At 46.4% G+C, this 21,391-nt stretch overlaps 1 protein-coding gene across 3 annotated transcripts in view; it reads right to left on the bottom strand.

The window, feature by feature from the left end:
- The window catches only part of mrpl42 (mitochondrial ribosomal protein L42), a 72,810-nt gene that overhangs the window by 26,392 nt on the left and 25,027 nt on the right, over positions 1–21,391 (bottom strand). Inside the window, exon 1 of one of the 3 annotated variants that reach the window (XM_070897638.1) lies at positions 10,114–10,206. The exons of the other annotated variants lie outside the window; for them this stretch is intronic. Within the exon in view, the coding sequence (XP_070753739.1) occupies positions 10,114–10,177 (64 nt within the window). The 5' untranslated portion in view covers positions 10,178–10,206. Of the gene's footprint in view, positions 1–10,113; positions 10,207–21,391 lie in introns of those variants that run through there. 3 annotated transcript variants of the gene reach the window in all.

Here is a 21,391-nt window from a genome sequence, read left to right as displayed (position 1 = left end):
GACTTGCTTCCACTCTAAAAGTGAGTTCTCAGGTGACTGAATAGTCCAATACGGGAATTACAGTCTCTGTCACAGGTGGGACAGGCAGTCATTGAAGGAAAGGGCGGGTGGGGAGCCTGGTTTGCCGCACGCTCTTTCCGCTGCCTGCGCTTGGTTTCTGCATGCTCTCGGTGATGAGACTCGAGGTGCTCAGTGCCCTCCCGGATGCACTTCCTCCACTTAGGGCGGTCTTGGGCCAGGGACTCCCAGGTGTCAGTGAGGATGCTGCACTTTATCAGGGAGGCTTTGAGGATGTCCTTGAAATGTTTCCTCTGCCCACCTGGGGCTTGCTTGCCATATCGAGGCTCTGAGAAGAGCGCTTGCTTTGGGAGTCTTGTGTCAGGCATGCAGACGATGTGGCCCACCCAGCGGAGCTAATCGAGCATGGCCAGTGCTTCGATGCTGGAGATGTTGGCCTGAGCGAGAACACTGACGTTGGTGCATCTGTCCTCCCAGGGGGTTTGCAGGATCTTGTGGAGGCAGCATTGGTGGTACTTCTCCAGTGCTTTGAGGTGTCTGCTGGAAATAGTCCAAATCTCTGAGCCATATAGGAGGGCGGGTATCACTGCTGCCCTGTAGACCATAAGCTTTGTGCCAGATTTGAGTCCTGGTCTTCAAAAACTCTCTTCCTCAGGTGACCGAAGGCTATGCTGGCACACTGAAGGCGGTATTGGATGTTGTCTTCGATGTCTGCCCTTGCTGATAGTAAGCTCCCGAGGTATGGAAAGTGGTCCATGTTGTCCAAGGCCTCACCGTGACTTTTGATAACCGGGGAGCAGTGCTGTGTGTTGGGGTCAGGTTGCTGGAGGACCTTTGTCTTACGGATATTTAGTGGAAGGTCCATGCTTTCGTACACCTCAGTGAAGTTGTTGGTGATGGCTAGGAGTTTGGCCTCCGAGTGTGCACAGATGTAAGTGTCGTTCACGTACTGTAGTTCGATGACAGAGGATGGGATGACCTTGGATCTTGCCTGGGGTCCAGACAGCTGAAGGCACGGCTGCCAGTGGTGGAGTGATGGAACAGATTCCCATTTGTTACAGCTCGGAATGCTGAGCTGGGTGACGTTTCCAGTCTGAGCCCCTGGATTGAGATTTCAGTTTTCTCTCTGTGAATCTTGGGATCTCTATTTCTCTCTCTCTATTTTTCCCCCTTTTCTCTTTCTCTATTCCTATTTCTCTCTCTCCAAATCAAATTTTCTCATTCTGTTTCTCATTCCCTTTCCTCACTTCCATCTCTTCTTTCTCTTTTGCTCCCTTCCCTCTCTCTCACTCTCGCTCCTTCTCTCTCTCATCCTCCCTCCCTCTCACCCTCTCTCTTTCTCTTTCCCTCTCCCTCTCTCACTCCCTCTCTCTCTCACTCCCTCTCTCTCTCTCTCACTCTCCCTCTCCTTCTCACCCTCTTTCCCTCTCCCGCCCTCCCTCCCTTTCTCCCTTAATTCTCTCTCTCTCTCACCCTCTCTCTCCCTCTATCGCTCACCCTCTCCCTCTCCCACCCTCTCTCTCTCCCACCCTCTCTCTCACCCTCTCCCTCTCTCACTCACCCTCTCCCTCTCCCACCCTCTCTCTCTCTCTCTCCCTCTCTCTCTTACCCTCTCCCTCTCTCGCTCACCCTCTCCCACCTTCTCTCTCCCTCCCTCTCTCTCACACTCTCTCCCACCCTCTCTCTCTCCCACCCTCTCTCCCTCTCTCTCTCTCTCTCTCTCTCCCTCTCCCTCTCTCTCTCTCTCCCACCCTCTCCCTCCCACCCTCTCCCCTTCAGTGCGGATCCTGTTTTAACATCCCCAGGTTTGGATCTTACCACCTTGTCTCTCTCCGCTCTCACGGCTCCGAGATCTCTGCCACTCTGCACCGACCCTAGAAGCTGGCGGGGGCACCGTCAGCTAAAGGGCCGGCTGTTTCACGCTGAAAATGGGTCCGTGGGCGGAGCGGAAGCAGGGCGCACTTTCAGCGCGTCACTACTGCCGCAAGCCCCACACCGCCATGAGAGTCGGCGGTGGCCTATACCGCTGCAAGACCTCCCGGGCCGAATCTATGTTGGGGCGCCCAGTTGAGCCCACAGCGGCGGCCATTCGATTTTGAGGAATGGCCACCGCAAACGGGCAGTAGCGGTCCTTCCTGGGACCGTGAATGTCGAGGCCATTGAGTGGAGGTGTCTTTAGATTAAGATATGGATTCCTACCTATGAAATATGTCAATAACAACAACTTGTGTATATATATGTATATATAGTGCCTTAATCATAGTAAAATGCTCCAAGGTGCTTCACAGGAGCGTAATCGGAAAAATATTGACACCGAGCCAAAGAAGGAGATATTAAGACAGGTGTCCACAAACACTTGGACAAAAGCGTAGGTTTTAAGCAGTGTCCTAAAGGAGCAGAGACAGGCAGAGAGGTTTAGGGAGGGAATTCCAGAGCTTGGGGCCCAGGTAGCTGAAGGAACGGCTGCCGTGGTGGAGCAAAGGAAGAGGGGGATGCGCAAGAGGCCAGAATTGGAGGAACAGAGAGTTCTCATAAGAACATAAGAAATAGGAGCAGGAGTCGGCCATTTGGGCCTTCGAACCTGCTCTGCCATTTAGTAAGATCATGGCTGATCTGATCTTGGGCTCAACTCCACTTCCCTGCCCGCTCCCTATAACCTTTCACTCCCTTATCGTTCAAAAATCTGTCTATCTCCGCCTTAAATATATTCAATGACCCAGCCTCCACAACTTTCTGTGGCAGAGAATTCCATTCAGTTTTAAATGGGTGATCCTTTATTCTTAAACTATGCCCCCTATGCCACACAAGTGGAAACATCCTCTCTGCATCTACCTTGTCGAACCCCCTCATTATCTTCTATGTTTCAATAGGATCACCTCTCATTCTTCTAAACTCCAATAAGTATAGGTCCAACCTACTCAACCTATCTTCATAAGTCAAACCCCTCATCTCCAGAATCAACCGAGTGAACCTTCTCTGAACAGCCTCCAATGCAAGTATATCTCCCCTTAAATAAGTAGACCAAAACTGTACGCAGTACTCCAGGTGTGGCCTCATCAATACCCTGTACAGTTGTAACAGGACTTCTCTGCTTTTATACTCCATCCTCCTTGCAATAAAGGCCAACATTCCATTTGCCTTCCTGATTACTTGCTGTACCTGCATACTAACTTTTTGTGTTTCATGCACAAGGACCCCAGTTCCCTCTGTACTGCAGCATTTTGTAATCTCTCTCCATTTAAATAATAATTTGCTTTTTTATTTTTCCTGCCAAAGTGGATAACCTCACATTTTCCCACATGCTAGGGGGATCAAGGGGTATGGCGAGAAAGCAGGAATGGGGTACTGAAGTTGAATGTTCAGCCATGAACTCATTGAATGGCGGTGCAGGCTAGAAGGGCCGAATGGCCTACTCCTGCACCTATTTTCTATGTTTCTATGTCTATGTTTCTATTATACTCCATCTGCCAGATGTTTTCCCACTCACTTAGCTTGTCTATATCCCTTTGCAGATTCTTTGTGTCCTCCTCACAACTTGCTTTCCCACCCATCTTTGTATCATCAGCAAACTTGGCTACATTATACTCGGTCTCTTCATCCAAGTCATTAATATAGATTGTAAATAGTTGAGACCCCAGCACCGATCCCTGCAGCACCCCACTAGTCACTGTTTGCCAACTGGAAAATGACCCATTTATCCCAACTCTCTGTTTTCTGTTAGTTAGCCAATCCTCTATCCATGCTAATATATTACTCCCAACCCCGTTAGCTTTTATCTTGTGCAGTAACCTTTTATGTTGCACCTAATCGAATGCCTTCTAGAAATCCAAATACATCACATCCACTGGTTCCCCCTTATCCACCCTGCTCATTACATTCTCAAAGAGCTCAAGCAAATTTGTCAAAGATGATTTCCCTTTCATAAAACCATGCCGACTCTGCTTGATTTAATTATGCTTTTCCAAATGTCCTGCTACTGCTTCCTTAATAATGGACTCCCAATGACTGAAGTTAGGCTAACTGGTAACTGGTCTAGAGTTTCCTCATTTCTGTCTTCCATCTTTTTTAAATAGGTGCGTTACATTTGCGGTTTTCCAATCCGCTGGGACCTCTCCAGAATCCAGGGAATTTTGGTAGATTGCAACCAATGCATCCACTATCTCGGCAGCCACTTCTTTGAAGACCCTAGGATGCAGGCCATCAGGTCCACGGAACTTATCCACCTTTAGGAGAGTTGTAGGGCTGGAGGTGGTTACAGAGATAGGAATAGGCAAGGCTTTTACAGATGTGGAATTAAGTAGTCTTTGTGATGGAGAGGATATAGGGTCGGAAGCTCAGCTCCTGTTCAATACAAAATTGGATTGGAATTTCTATCACCAGTTGAAAAGCAAGCATCAGCACGGATTAAATATGCTTAATTTCCATCATTCTACGAAAACCAATTAATATCATAGTTATATAAAATGTACAGCACAGAAATAGGCCATTTGACCCAACTGGTCCATGTCGGTTCTGCACCTTACTTCATTTAACCATATCAACATATCCTTTGTTTCCTTTTTCCTTCATGTGTTTATCTAGCTTCAATGTCTCCCACATGCTGAGAACAGGTTGGCTGTTCGACTGGTAAGTATAACTCTCTTTTAGACTGACTTTTAGATTGGTTTAATTGGCAACGAACTACTAAGTAGCTGTTTGGTGTTTAAGTAAGTTTTAGTAAGTAAATTAATTTAAGGGTTAAGTCATGGCAGGAGAGCTGGGACCCATGTCATGCTCCTCCTGTGACCCTGACTACTATGTGTGCGGGAAGTGTGTCCAGCTGCAGCTCCTGACAGACCGCATGACAGCACTGGAGCTGTGGATGGACTCACTCTGGAGCATGCGCGATGCTGAGAATGTAGGGGATAGCACATTTAGTGAGTTGGTCACACCACAGGTAAGGGTTAGGACAGATAGAGAATGGGTGACCAAGAGACAAGGCAAGAGCAGGAAGGTAGTGCAGGAGGCCCCTGAGGTCATCTCCCTCCAAAACAGATATACCGTTTTGGATACTGTTGGGGGAGATGACTTACCAGGGGAAGGCACCAGCAGCCAGGTTCATGGCACCGTGGGTGGCTCTGCTGCACAGAAGGGCGGGAAAAAGATTGGGAGAGCTATAGTGATAGGGGACTCTATTGTAAGGGGAACAGAAAGGAGTTTCTGTGGCCACAACCGAGACTCCAGGATGGTATGTTGCCTCCCTGGTGCAAGGGTCAAGGATGTCTCGGAGCAGCTGCAGAGCATTCTGGAGAGGGAGGGTGAACAGCCAGTTGTCGTGATACATGTAGGGACCAACGATATAGGTAAGAAGTGGGAAGAGGTCCTACAAGCTGAATTTAGGGAGCTAGGAGTTAAATTAAAAAGTAGGACCTCAAAGGTAGTAATCTCTGGATTGCTACCAGTGCTACATGCTAATCAGAGTAGAGGGAGCAGGATAGTTAGAATAAATATGTGGCTTGAGCAGTGGTGCAAGAGGGAGGGATTCAAATTCCTGGGACATTGGAACCAGTTCTGGGGGAAGTGGGACCTGTACAAAAGGGACAGTCTGCACTTGGGCAGGACTGGAACTGATGTCCTGGGGGTAACATTGCTAATGCAGTTCGGGAGTGTTTAAACTAATATGGCAGTGGGATGGGAACCTATGCAGCGACACAGGGCAAAATAATATGGAGTCAGAAACAGATGGTAGAAAGGTAAAAAGCAATAGTGGTAGGCCGAGTAAACAAAGGCAAGAAACAAAAAGGGCCACACTACATCATAATTCTAAAAGGACAAAGGGTGTTAAAAAAACAAGCCTGAAGGCTTTGTGTCTTAATGCAAGGAGTATCCGCAATAAGGTGGATGAATTAACTGTGCAAATAGATGTTAACAGATATGATGTGATTGGGATTACAGAGATGTGGCTCCAGGATGATCAGGGCTGGGAACTCAACATCCAAGGGTATTCAACATTAAGGAAGGATAGAATAAAAGGAAAAGGAGGTGGGGTTGCATTGCTGGTTAAAGAGGAGATAAATGCAATAGTTAAGAAGGATATTAGCTTGGATGATGTGGAATCTATATGGGTAGAGCTGCAGAACACCAAAGGGCAAAAAACGTTAGTGGGAGTTGTGTACAGACCTCCAAACAGTAGTGGTGATGTTGGGGAGGGCATCAAACAGGAAATTAGGGGTGCATGCAATAAAGGTGCAGCAGTTATCATGGGTGACTTTAATATGCATATAGATTGGGCTAACCAAACTGGAAGCAATACGGTGGAGGAGGATTTCCTGGAGTGCATAAGGGATGGTTTTCTAGACCAATATGTCGAGGAACCAACTACGGGGGAGGCCATCTTAGACTGGGTGTTGTGAAATGAGAGAGGATTAATTAGCAATCTCGTTGTGCGAGGCCCCTTGGGAAAGAGTGACCATAATATGGTGGAATTCTACATTAGGATGGAGAATGAAACAGTTAATTCAGAGACCGTGATCCAGAACTTAAAGAAGGGTAACTTTGAAGGTATGAGGCGTGAATTGGCTAGGATAGATTGGCGAATGATACTTAAGGGTTGACAGTGGATGGGCAGTGGCAGACATTTAGAGACCGCATGGATGAACTACAACAATTGTACATTCCTGTCTGTCGTAAAAATAAAAAAGGGAAGGTGGCTCAACCGTGGCTATCAAGGGAAATCAGGGATAGTATTAAAGCCAAGGAAGTGGCATACAAATTGGGCCAGAAATAGCAGCGAACCCGGGGACTGGGAGAAATTTAGAACTCAGCAGAGGAGGACAAAGGGTTTGATTAGGGCAGGGAAAATACAGTACGGGAGGAAGCTTGCAGGGAACATTAAAATGGACTGCAAAAGTTTCTATAGATATGTAAAGAGAAAAAGGTTAGTAAAGACAAACGTAGGTCCCCTGCAGTCAGAATCAGGGGAAGTCATTACGGGGAACAAAGAAATGGCAGACCTATTGAACAAGTACTTTGGTTCGGTATTCACTAAGGAGGACACAAACAACCTTCCGGATATAAAAGGGGTCAGAGGGTCCAGTAAGAAGGAGGAACTGAGGGAAATCCTTATTATTCGGGAAATTGTGTTGGGGAAATTGATGGGATTGAAGGCCGATAAATTCCCAGGGCCTGATGGACTGCGTCCCAGAGTTCTTAAGGAGGTGGCCTTGGAAATAACGGATGCATTGACAGTCATTTTCCAACATTCCATAGACTCTGGATCAGTTCCTATCGAGTGGAGGGTAGCCAATGTAACCCCACTTTTTAAAAAGGAGGGAGAGAGAAAACAGGGAATTATAGACCGGTCAGCCTGACATCGGTAGTGGGTAAAATGATGGAATCAATTATTAAGGATGTCATAGCAGTGCATTTGGAAAGAGGTGACATGATAGGTCCAAGTCAGCATGAATTTCTGAAAGGGAAATAATGCTTGACAAATCTTCTGGAATTTTTTGAGGATGTTTCCAGTAGCGTGGACAAGGGAGAACCAGTTGATGTGGTGTATTTGGACTTTCAGAAGGCTTTCGACAAGGTCCCACACAAGAGATTAAAGTGCAAAGTTAAAGCACATGGGATTGGGGGTAGTGTGCTGACGTGGATTGAGAACTGGTTGGCAGACAGGAAGCAAAGAGTAGGAGTAAATGGGGACTTTTCAGAATGGCAGGCAGTGACTAGTGGGGTGCCGCAGGGTTCCGTGCTGGGGCCCCAGCTGTTTACATTGTACATTAATGATTTAGACGAGGGGATTAAATGTAGTATCTCCAAATTTGTGGATGACATTAAGTTGGGTGGCAGTGTGAGCTGCGAGGAGGATGCTATGAGGCTGCAGAGTGACTTGGATAGGTTAGGTGAGTGGGCAAATGCATGGCAGATGAAGTATAATGTGGATAAATGTGAGGTTATCCACTTTGGTGGTAAAAACAGAGAGACAGACTATTATCTGAATGGTGACAGATTAGGAAAAGGGGAGGTGCAACGAGACCTGGGTGTCATGGTACATCAGTCATTGAAGGTTGGCATGCAGGTACAGCAGGCGGTTAAGAAAGCAAATCGCATGTTGGCCTTCATAGCGAGGGGATTTGAGTAGAGGGGCAGGGAGGTGTTGCTACAGTTGTACAGGGCCTTGGTGAGGCCACACCTGGAGTATTGGGTACAGTTTTGGTCTCCTAAGTTGAAGAAGGACATTCTTGTTATTGAGGGAGTGCAGCGAAGGTTCACCAGACTGATTCCCGGGATGGCGGGACTGACATATCAAGAAAGATTGGATCAACTGGGCTTGTATTCACTGGAGTTCAGAAGAATGAGAGGGGATCTCATAGAAATGTTTAAAATTCTGATGGGTTTAGACAGGTTAGATGCAGGAAGAATGTTCCCAATGTTGGGGAAGTCCAGAACCAGGGGTCACAGTCTAAGGATAAGAGGTAAGCCATTTAGGACCGAGATGAGGAGAAACTTCTTCACCCAGAGAGTGGTGAACCTGTGGAATTCTCTACCACAGAAAGTTGTTGAGGCCAATTCACTAAATATATTCAAAAAGGAGTCAGATGTAGTCCTTACTACTCGGGGGATCAAGGGGTATGGCGAGAAAGCAGGAATGGGGTACTGAAGTTGCATGTTCAGCCATGAACTCATTGAATGGCGGTGCAGGCTAGAAGGGCCGAGTGGCCTACTCCTGCACCTATTTTCTATGTTTCTATATTTCTAACAACTAACAAAAAGAAAATTAGCGGTATGTCTTAGAAAACTCAGAATAACATCTCGACTGAATATCCCTTTAATTCATTGTTCTTGTGAATTTGTCTGGCTGGAATTCCCAAATGGTTTGTACATCATAATTCACCATTCTTTATTGCTCAGAGGTTGCACAGTAATTGATTCTGTTAAGAGTCTGTGGGTTAAAAATTCAGTAGCCCCCAGTTTCAGACGGTGACACCGCCTGGTTGCTAACTTTAGCGCCGGACGATGTTTACAGCCTCCAACCGGGATATTCACTTTTAGCGCCCCAAGAGGGGAGTGGAGTACTAAGGGAAGCATTTACACCCCTTGTCGGGCACTAACCCTGATCCTTGGGGCGCTATCACGGGAGCGCTACTGAAGATCTGGTGCTCGGAAACCGGTATCCCAGCGCCTAAAGGGGAGGTCAGCTGAACCACTGAAGAGTGATAATAAATGCAAGGGTGTCCATTTCAACACTCATAAACAGTAAACAAAGTTAAATAAATGCAAAATAACTGAATGTAAATGAAAAAAAATCTCACCTTATAACTACCCACTTGCTGAGCCGTTTCCTTATTGCCTCGGGAGATTTGGGAACACCTGTTTTCCCTGTCATGCTTAACGGCAGGCACCGAGGCAGGTGAGCTCACTGAAGTTCGCCACCATGGCGCTAACAGGGCGTTGCCACGTGGGTGGCGCGAGAGTGCACAGCTAGCGCTGCCAGTAAACCGCCGCTGGAGTTCCCGGGAGGCGCTGACAGCATGGCGCACTGGCGGTAAACGCTTAGCGCCCCATTAGCGCCTGTCGCTCCCGTCTTGGGCGCTAACCAGTTGTGCTAAGCAACCGAATTTTTAGCCCTACTGTTAAACTAAGCTATGCATCAGAAAATCAACACTGATGAAAATGTTTTTAGGCGAAAACCTTTTTATTGATTCAAGATTTTCTGTGTTTTCGGATCCTGTTTCTCTCTCCTCTCTCACTGGGTGACATGCTTGTGATTTTGGTTAGGGCACTGACAAAACAACCCATGTGAAAACATGAAATATGCAACAAACAGTTAACCTGCTACAGGAAATACCACTTCAATAACAACAGATGCTGAAAAACAAGTTGAGTGTAGATAAAAGAGGAAGTGAGGATTCTTCACAAAGTGTATGTGACATGAAATGCTTGGAATGTACAATATGTTGCAACCTGTACATCATAATTCCCACATTACAACAGTGACTACACTCCAAAAGTACTTCATTGGCTGTAAAGCGCGTTGAGACGTCCGGTGGTCGTGAAAGGCGCTATATAAATGTAAGTCTTTCTTTTTTCTCTCCGTGGCCCTTGCTTACTCACCATGTAATTGGATGTAAAAACAAAAAGAGGCTTTGTGAGCACCTCTGAGCTGTGTCTTCCTCATTATTGTAGATGTTGGCACCTTTTAACTAGTTGGTTGCCAGATGCTTTTCCTGTGGTGTTAAAGAGCTGCGTTTACATGGGAGTTGTGCCATTTTAATGCCATAGGCCTCGGAGGTGTGGGCACTACAGATCTGAGCATGCTGGATTTGCTAAGGCCACTTGCCCTGGTTAAAAAAAAAATGTAGCTAGGTAGAACCATGTCTCCATTGCTCGGTTCCTGCCTGGCTGGAGTGTTACTCCCCCCGCCCCAGTGCAGTACTAATGGAATGCGGCACCTCAGAGCTACAATTTTTGACTGAGTCGTTAAACTGAGGCCTCTTCTGTCTGTTCGGGTGCATGTAAACGATCCGATGGTATTGTTCCAAGGAAAGCAGGAATTCTCCCCGGTGTCCCTGACATAACAAAAGAACAGATGATCTGGTCAGTTACCTCAATTGATGTTTGTGGGACTTTGCTAAGCGCAAGTTGGGTTCTGCATTTACTGAAAAAACAGTGACTACAGTTCCTAATTAATTATTTGGCCATAAAGCGCTATGGGACATGCCTTGAGGATATGAATGGTTCTATTTAAAGGCAAATTATTTATTTCTTGCAAACTACCGCCCCATCTCCAACCTCCCTTTCCTCTCTAAAGTCCTTGAATGTGTTGTCGCTTCCCAAATCCTTGCCCAACTTTCCTACAATTCAATGTTTGAATCCCTCCAATCAGGTTTTCGCGCTTGCCACAGTACCGAAACGGCTCTCATCAAAGTCACAAATGACATCCTATGTGAATGTCACAAAGGCACACTCTCCCTCTTTGTCCTGCTTGACTTCTCTGCAGCCTTTGACACGGTTCTCCAACGTCTCTCCACCATTGTCCAGCTGGGTGGGACTGCACTCGCCTGGTTCCATTCTTATCGATCTAATCATAGCCAGAAAATCTCCTACAACAGATTCTCTTCCCACTCCCGCATCGTTACCTCTGGTGTCCCCCAGGGATCTATCCTTGACTCTCTCCTATTTCTCATTTACATGTTGCCCCTTGGCGACATCATTCGAAAACACAGCGTCAGTTTCCACAAGTACGCTGATGACACCCAGCCCTATCTCACTCCCACTTCTCTCGACCCCTCCAAGCTCTCTAAATTGTTAGTCTGCTTGTCCGACATCTCGTTCTGGATGAGCAGAAATTTTCCCCGAGAAACTGACTTCAGCTGTCTCCTGTCTGAGGTTGAACCAGACTGTTCGCAACCTTGGTGTCATTTCACCCTGAAATGGGCTTCTGGCCACAAATCCACAGCATAACTAAGATTGCTTATTTCCACCTCCGTAACATCGCCTGTTTCCGTCCGTGCCTCAGCTCATCTGCTGCTGAAGCCCTCATCCATGCCTTTGTTATCTCTAGACTTGACCATTCCAACGCACCCCTGGCTGGCCTCCCACATTCTACCCTACATAAACTAGAGGTGATCCAAAACTCGGCTGCCCCGTGTCCTAACTCGCACTAAGTCCCGCTCACCCATCACCCCCTGTGCTCGCTGACCTACATTGGCTCCCGGTTAAGCAACACCTCAATTTCAATATACTCATCCTTTTTTTCGAATCCCTCCATGACCTCACCCCTCCTTATCTCTGTAATTTCCTCCAGCACCACAACCCCCCCGAGATGTCTACGATCCTCTAATTCTGCCCTCTTAAGCTTTCCTGATTATAATCGCTCAACATTGGTGGCCGTGCCTTCTGTTGTCTGGGCCCCAAGCTCTGGAACTCCCTCCCTAAAGCTCTCCGTCTCTCTGCTGCTCTCTCCTCATTCGATGCTCCTTAAAACCTACCTCTGTGACCAAGCTTTTGGTCACCTGCCCCAATTTCTCCTTATGTGGCTCAGTGTTAAATATTTTGTCTTATGAAGTGCCTTGAGATGTTAAAGGCACTATATAAATACAAGTTGTTGTTGTTTCTTGTTTCAATCGAGATTATGGAGGATGTTTCTGTGCCTTATGAACATTTAAATTAAGATCAGTAAGTTTAAAAATTTAAAAATAGGTTTGACACACTACTGGATTAACAGACAAAAGCAAAACACCGTGGAGGCTGGAAATCTGAAATAAAAACAGAAAATGCTGAAAACACTCAGCAGGTCAGGCAGCATCTGTGGAGCGAGAAACAAAGTTAACGTTTCAGGTCAATGACCTTTCATCAGAACTGGAACAAGTTTGAGATGTTAAAATTTGCTCACGTACGACAGTGTGAATGGGCTGCACAGCTCCTTTATGGGGCCGCGCACCCAAAAAAGATTGCGGGGAACATTGGTAGGGATGGGCAATAAATGCCGGCCTTGCCAATGGCTCTCACATCCCAAGAATTAATTTTTTAAAAAGGTAATAGTTTTACAAGATTTGGGTACAGTACCCTAGGAGGCATAATCTTAGAATAAGGAGCAGCCCCTTTATAAATGAGATGAGGAGAAATTTCTTCTCTCAGAGGGTTGTAAATCTGTGGAATTCGAGAGCTGTGGAAGCTGGGACATTGAATAAATTTAAGATAGAGATAGACAGTTTCTTAAACGATAATGAATTAAGGGGTTATGAGGAGTGGGCGGGAATGCCAAGAGCATGCAGAAATCAAGCGCAGGCAACGGAAAGAGCGTGCGGCAAACCAGTCCCACTCACCTCTTCCCTCAACGACTATCTGTCCCACCTGTGACAGAGTCTATGGCTCTTGTATTAGACTGTTCAGCCACCTAAGAACTCACTTCAGGAGTGGAAGCAAGTCTTCCTCGATTCCGAGGGACTGCCTGTGAAGATGATGGACCTGAGTCCATGATCGGATCAGCCATGATAGTATTACATGGCGGAGCAGGCTCGAGGGGCCGTATAGCCTACTCCTGCTCCTATTTCTTATGTTCTTATGTGATTGTAATACTGAATTAGCAACCCAGATAATGAGTTCAAATCACAAATTGTGAAATTTAAATTAATAAATCTGCTAATCACCATTGCCCTTCAAGGAAGGGGTGCTTTTTACCCCTACTAGTCTGGCCTAAATGTAATTCCAGTCCCACACTGTATGGTTGGCTCTTAATGCCCTCTGAAATGGCCTAGAAGCCACTAAATTGTGACATTTAGTAATAATGAGCATCACAGAGACTGCCGTGTCCCTCATTGTTCGTATGTGTACCTCATGAGGGAGAGAGAAAGCAGGGAATTATAGACCGGTCAGCCTGACCTCAGTAGTGGGTAAAATGATGGAATCAATTATTAAGGATGTCATAGCAGCGCATTTGGAAAATGGTGACATGATAGGTCCAAGTCAGCATGGATTTGTGAAAGGGAGATCATGCTTGACAAATCTTCTGGAATTTTTTGAGGATGTTTCCAATAAAGTGGACAAAGGAGTACCAGTTGATGTGGTATATTTGGACTTTCAGAAGGCTTTCGACAAGGTCCCACACAGGAGATTAATGTGCAAAGTTAAAGCACATGGGATTGGGGGTAGTGTGCTGACGTGGATTGAGAACTGGTTGTCAGACAGGAAGCAAAGAGTAGGAGTAAATGGGGACTTTTTGGAATGGCAGGCAGTGACTAGTGGGGTACCGCAGGGTTCTGTGCTGGGGCCCCAGCTGTTTACATTGTACATTAATGATGTAGACGAGGGGATTAAATGTAGTATCTCCAAATTTGCGGATGACACTAAGTTGGGTGGCAGTGTGAGCTGCGAGGAGGATGCTATGAGGCTACAGAGTGACTTGGATAGGTTAGGTGAGTGGGCAAATGCGTGGCAGATGAAGTATAATGTGGATAAATGTGAGGTTATCCACTTTGGTGGTAAAAACAGAGAGACAGACTATTATCTGAATGGTGACAGATTAGGAAAAGGGAAGGTGCAACGAGACCTGGGTGTTATGGTACATCAGTCATTGAAGGTTGGCATGCAGGTACAGCAGGCGGTTAAGAAAGCAAATGGCATGTTGGCCTTCATAGCGAGGGGATTGGAGTACAGGGGCAGGGAGGTGTTGCTACAGTTGTACAGGGCCTTGGTGAGGCCACACCTGGAGTATTGTGTACAGTTTTGGTCTCCTAACTTGAGGAAGGACATTCTTGCTATTGAGGGAGTGCAGCGAAGATTCACCAGGCTGATTCCCGGGATGGTGGGACTGACCTATCAAGAAAGACTGGATCAACTGGGCTTGTATTCACTGGAGTTCAGAAGAGTGAGAGGGGACCTCATAGAAACGTTTAAAATTCTGACGGGTTTGGACAGGTTGGATGCAGGAAGAATGTTCCCAATGTTGGGGAAGTCCAGAACCAGGGGTCACAGTCTAAGGATAAGGGGTAAGCCATTTAGGACCGAGATAAGGAGAAACTTCTTCACCCAGAGAGTGGTGAACCTGTGGAATTCTCTACCACAGGAAGTAGTTGAGGCCAATTCACTAAATATATTCAAAAGGGAGTTAGATGAAGTCCTTACTACTCGGGGGATCAAGGGGTATGGCGTGAAAGCAGGAAGTGGGTACTGAAGTTTCATGTTCAGCCATGAACTCATTGAATGGCGGTGCAGGCTAGAAGGGCTGAATGGCCTGCTCCTGCAACTATTTTCTATGTTTCTATGTTTTTTTTTTAACCTCGATACCTTTCATTAACAAAAATCTATCGCTGTCAGTCCTGAAAGCTCCAATTGCCCTCCAGCATCTACAGCTTTTTGGGGGAGAGAGTTCCAGATTTCCACAACCCTTTGCATTAAACAGTGCTTCCTGATTTTATTCCTGGATAGCAGAGCTCTCATTTTAAAATGGTTCTGAATTCCCCCACCAGAGGAACTAGCTTCTTCGTATCTGCCCCATTGAATTCCTTTATCATTTTAAGCACTCAGTTAGATCAACACTCAACCTTTTAAACTCAAGGGAATACAAACCAAGTTTACGAAATATGCCCTCATAATTTAACCCTCTAATCCCCGGCATCATTCTGATGAAACTGTGCTGCACCCCCTCCAAGGACAATATATCTTTCCTGCGGTGTGGTGCTCAGAACTGAACACAGTATGCAAGATGGGGTCAAAGTAATTTCCGACACAGCTTTGTTACAGGTGCATAAAATTAATTAAATAGTGCGCACTGTAATGAGGAATTGCTGGGTGGGGGGAGACACATGCTCATGCTGTGTGGATGTCTAAAGGTTATAGTCTTTGCGATTGCGGAGGTATTTTTCCCACGTATAACAGTACTGCACGTTAAACTGAAGTGTTTCTGTGTTCAGTTGGTTTTGTTCCTTGTTCAATAGAACAGGGAGAGACTTTCATCACAATGCTAGGGGCATCTGAGTCTGTGGAAATGGAACCATTTATGTTGAAACAAAGGGGCAATATTCTAATAATGGAGACCTTGTCAAAGCGGGAAATTGAATGGGAGATTAATGTACCAGGGTATAGAGCAGGCACATAAGAACATAATAAGAACAGAAGAATTAGGAACAAGAGTAGGCCATCTAGCCCCTCGAGCCTGCTCCGCCATTCTAAAAGATCATGGCTGATCTGGCCGTGGACTCAGCTCCACTTACCCGCCTGCTCCCCATAACCCTTAATTCCCTTATTGGTTAAAAATCGATCTATAGGTGATTTGAATACATTCAATGAGCTAGCCTCAACTGCTTCCTTGGGCAGAGAATTCCACAGATTCACAATCCTCTGGGAGAAGAAATTCCTTCTCAACTCGGTTTTAAATTGGCTCCCCCGTATTTTGAGGCTGTGCCCCCTAGTTCTAGTCTCCCTGACCAGTGGAAACAACCTCTCTGCCTCTATCTTGTCTATCCCTTTCATTATTTTTAAATGTTTCTATAAGATCACCCCTCATCCTTCGAAACTCCAACGAGTAAAGACCCAGTCTACTCAATCTATCATCATAAGGTAACCCCCTCATCTCCGGAATCAGTCTAGTGAATCGTCTCTGTACCCCCTCCAAGGCTAGTATAACCTTCCTTAAGTAAGGTGACCAAAACTGCACGCAGTACTCCAGGTGCGGCCTCACCAATACCCTGTACAGTTGCAGCAGGACCTCCCTGCTTTTGTACTCCATCCCTCTCGCAATGAAGGCCAACATTCCATTCGCCTTCCTGATTACCTGCTGCACCTGCAAACTAACTTTTTGGGATTCATGCACAAGGATACGTTTTAAAGTTTAATTTGTTTTCATTGCCGGTGTTTTTAGTGTCCCCTTCCCTTTTATAGGGGGCACTGGGGAAAATTGTGATTTTAGTGCCCCAAAAAAAAAAAAAAAAGGGCCTTGTAAATGTCTGGTGTGTCACCCAGGTCGGGTGGCACGGTTTAATGTGTTTTGTTTTGCAGATAAACTCCAAAAAGAGTTTCATGCACAAGGACCCCCAGAACTCTTTGCACCGCAGCATGTTGTAATTTTTTCCCCATTCAAATAATATTCCCTTTTACTGTTTTTTTTTCCCAAGGTGGATGACCTTACATTTTCCGACATTGTATTCCATCTGCCAAACATTAGCTCATTCGCTTAACCTATCCAAATCTCTTTGCAGCCTCTCTGTGTCTTCTACACAACCCGCTTTCCCACTAATCTTTGTGTCATCTGCAAATTTTGTTACACTACACTCTCTGTCCCCTCTTCCAGGTCATCTATGTATATTATAAACAGTTGTGGTCCCAGCACCCATCCCTGTGGCACACCACTAACCGCTGATTTCCAACCCGAAAAGGACCCATTTATCCCGACTCTCTGCTTTCTGTTAGCCAGCCAATTCTCGATCCATGCTAATACATTTCCTCTGACTCCGCGTACCTTTATCTTCTGCAGTAACCTTTTGTGTGGCACCTTATCGAATGCCTTTTGGAAATCTAAATACACCACGTCCATCGGTACACCTCTATCCACCATGCTCGTTATATCCTCAAAGAATTCCAGTAAATTAGTTAAACATGATTTCCCCTTCATGAATCCATGTTGCGTCTGCTTGATTGCACTATTCCTATCTAGATGTCCCACTATTTCTTCTTTAATGATAGCTTCAAGCATTTTCCCTACAGATGTTAAACTAACCGGCCTATAGTTACCTGCCTTTTGTCTGCCCTCTTTTTTAAACAGAGGTGTTACATTAGCTGCTTTCCAATCTGCTGGTACCTCCCCAGAGTCCAGAGAATTTTGGTAGATTAGAACGAATGCATCTGCTATAACTTCCACCATCTCTTTTAATACCCTGGGACGCATTTCATCAGGACCAGGGGACTTGTCTACCTTGAGTCCCATTAGCCTGTCCAGCACAACCTCCCTAGTGATAGTGATTGTCTCAAGGTCCTCCCTTCCCACATTCCCGTTACCAGCAATTTTTGGCATGGTTTTTGTGTCTTCCACTGTGAAGACCGAAGCAAAATAATTGTTTAAGGTCTCAGACATTTCCACATTTCCCATTATTAAATCCCCCTTCTCATCTTCTAAGGGACCAACATTTACTTTAGTCATCTCCTGAGCTGCAAGTGTTTTTTATGATTGAAGTGTGTCACTTTGCAGCTCCCTACTATGGCTTCAATTAAAATGTGAGAGATGCAGACTAACCACACTAAAACAGGCAGCCTTCTTTACATTCCGACCCTAGTCCAACAATATGTTTCAAATTAATTACACAGAAAATGAATTCGCTTTGGGGCCGATTTTCATCTCGCTCCTCGCCCACCCAAGTGCCGCCCAAAGTGCCGCCGATGGCCGCCGAGCTACCGGACGGTACTTTGGGCGGGATATTCATCGCCGAGGTCCCTGGAAGATCGGCGGGCAGCAAATGGAAGACGTACGTCGCCAATCTGGGTGGCAGCGGGCAGGGGGGTCTCATTCTCGGCGGCAGAGGCGCTTGCCGCCCAAGTGCCGCCGAGGATGGAGTCGGGCCCACGGAGGGTCGAAGAGCTGATAAAAAATTCAGCAGTATAAAAATAAAAAACTATCGGAAGACCTCCAGGGGACCCCATCCAGGTAAGTCGCTGTGGAAATTTTAAAAAAAATGTTCACTTACCTTTTTTTCAGTTCTTCATACTCACCGAAGGGGACAGACCAACCTCCTCGCAGAGGTCCACCCCCCGTTCTGCCGTTGACTCCCACCCGCAGTAATATGGGAGCTCGGCGGCCGGGAGATCAGTAGGGCCACTTGGCCGTCTGCTGATGTCAGCAGGCAATTCCCGGCGGCTCTCCCTTCCCGCCCGCTCCAGGCCGCCTCCAAACTGGCAATGGGCGGATCAAGAAGAGCAATGTCGGTGGCAGTCGGCGGTGAGCTGATGAATTTCGACCCCATAGAATGTTACTGGACTAGTAATCCAGAGGCCTGGATTTATGATCTGGAGACAGATCCTACCATGGTAGCTGGGGAATTTAAATTCAGTTGATGTAATAAATCTGGATTTTTAAAAATCAGTCATGGTGACCATGTAACTACCGGATTATCATAAAAACCCATCTGGTTCACTAATGTTCTTAATAGTGAAGGAAATCTGCCACCCTTGCCCGGTCTGGCCTGTATGTGACTCTAGACCCACAGCACCATGGTTGACTCTTAACTGCCCTCTGAAATGGCCCAGCAAGCCTCTCAGTTGTATCAAACCGTTTCGACAAAGTACAATAAGAATAAAACTGGATGGACCACCTGGCATCAACCTAGGCACTGGATTCAGACATGACACACCCAGCCCAATCGAATCTGCAGAGTCCTCACCAACTGGGGACTTGTGAAAAAATTGGGAGAGCTAGCCCACAGACCAGCCAAGCAACAGCCTGACATAGGCATACTCACAGAATCATACCTTCCAGCCAATGTCCCTGACATCTCCATCACCATTCCTGGGAATGTCCTGTCCCAACGGCAGGACAGACCCACCTGAGGTTGTGGCACGGCAGTTTACAGTCAGGAGGGAGTGGCCCTGGGAGTCCTCAACATTGACTCCGGAACCCATGAAGTCTCATGGCATCAGGTCAAACCTGGGCAATGAAACCTCCTGCTGATTACCACCCTCCCTTAACTGATGACAATGCTATCAAATGGCACTTACTCACCAATAACCTGCTCATCGATGCTCAGCTTGGGTTCCACCAGGACCTCTCATCTCCAGACCTTATTACAGCCTTGGTCCAACCATGGTCAAAAGAGCTGAATTCCAGAGGTGAGGTGAGAGTGACTGCCCTTGACATCAAGGTAGCATTTAACATAGTGTGGCATCAAAGAGCCCTTGTAAAATTGAAGTCAATGGGAATCAGGTGGAATCATACCTAACACAAAAGAAGGTGGTTGTGGTTGTTGGAGGCCAATCATCTCAGCCTCAGGACATCACTGCAGGAGTTCAAAGGGCAGTGTTTGAGGCCCAACCATCTTCAGCTGCTCCATCAATGACCTTCCCTCCAACATAAGTTCAGATGTGGGGATGTTCGCTGATGATTGCACAGTGTTCAGTTCCATTTGGAACTCCTCAGATAATGGAGCAGTCCATGCCCATGAAAGACCCAGACGACATTCAGGCTGGAGCCATACAAGTGCCAAGCAATGAACATCTCCAACAAAAGAGAGTCTAACCAGCTCCCCATGGCATTTAATGGCATTACCATCGTTGAATCCCCCACCATCAACATTCTGGGGGTCATCATTGACCAGAAACTTAACTGGACCAATCACAAAAATTTGGGTCAAAATCCTGGAGCACCCCACCTAACAACACTGTGGGAGTGCCTTCATCACAAGGACTGCAGCAATTCAAGAAGGCGGTTCACCACAGCTTCTCAAGGGAAATTAGGGCTGGGCAATAAAAGCTGGCCTTGCCAGCAACGCATACATCCCGTGAATGAATTTTTTAAAAATTATAGAATGATACACCACAGAATGAGGCCATTTGGCCCATTCAGCCTGTCTCAGCTCTTTGAAAGAGCTATTTCCACTCCCCTGCTCTTTCCCCATAACCTGCAAATTTTCTCCCTTCAAGTATTTACCCAATTCCCATTTGAAAGTTATATTTGAATCTGCTTCCACCTCCCTTTCAGGCCGGGCGTTCCAGATCATAACAACCCGCAACAGAAAAAGATTTCTCCTCATCTTGCCTCTGGCTCTTTGTCTGAAATGCATACTCAGCCTTTTCAATGGCCTGACCCCTGGTGGAACTGGGACCCAGCTTCTGCCTCATAGGAACAGGAGTGGGCCATTCAGCCCCTCCATTCCATTATTTTACGGCTGATGAGTACCTTCATTCCATTTACCTTCCTTTGTTCCATATCTCTTGATACCCTTACCCAACAGAAGTCTATCAATCTCAGTCTTGAAAGCTCCAACTGACCCCCAGTATCTACAGCTTGTTGGGGGAGAGTGTTCCAGATTTCCACCACCCATTGTGTGAAGATAATGTTTCCTGATTTCACTCAGGAATTATCTAGCTCTAATTTTAAGATTATGTCCCCTGTCTCCTCCACACTCACCTCCAACAACAAGTATGAGGAGCTCATGGACTTCTTTGTCTCTAAGATTGAGACCATCCAATGAGCTACCTCTGCCACTTCAATTCCTTCACTCACCTGATTCCATTATCATCTATCTAATCGTAGCCAGAGAATCACCTGCAACGGCTTCTCTTCCCCACTTGGGTCCCCCAAGGATCTGTCCTTAGCCCCCTCCTATTTCTCATCTATCTGTTGCCCCTTGGTGACATCTTCTGAAAACAGTGTCAGTTTCCACATGCACACTGAAGACACACAGCTTTACCTCACCATCATTTCTCTCGACCCCTCAAGGTCTCTAAATTGTCCGACATTCAGTACTGGATGAGCAGAAATTTTCTCCAATTGAATATTGGGAAAACTGAAGCCATTGTTTTTGGTCCCTGCCACAAAATGCATTCCCTAGCCACTGACTCTATCCCTCTCCCCAACTTCTGACTGAGGCTGAACCAGACTGTTCACAACCTTGGTGTCATATTTGACCCTAAAATGAGCTTTCGACCACATTTCCGCAGCATAACTAAGACCGCCTATTTCCACCTCCGTAACATCGCCCGTCTCCGCCCTTGCCTCAGCTCATCCGCTGATGAAACCCTCATCCATGCCTTTGTTACCTCGAGACTTGACTATTCCAATGCACTGCTGGCTGGCCTCCCACATTCTACCCTATATAAACTTGAGGTAATCCAAAACTTGGTTGCCCGTGTCCTAACTCTCACCAAGTCCCATTCACCCTTCACCCCTGTGCTCGCTGACCTACAT

Source organism: Pristiophorus japonicus, chromosome 13 (assembly GCF_044704955.1).
Source record: "Pristiophorus japonicus isolate sPriJap1 chromosome 13, sPriJap1.hap1, whole genome shotgun sequence".
In the NCBI taxonomy this organism is placed as follows: Eukaryota; Metazoa; Chordata; class Chondrichthyes; family Pristiophoridae; genus Pristiophorus; species Pristiophorus japonicus.
The sequence above is the reverse complement of the archived record's forward strand: the minus strand, read 5'-3'. Positions and strand labels throughout refer to the sequence as shown.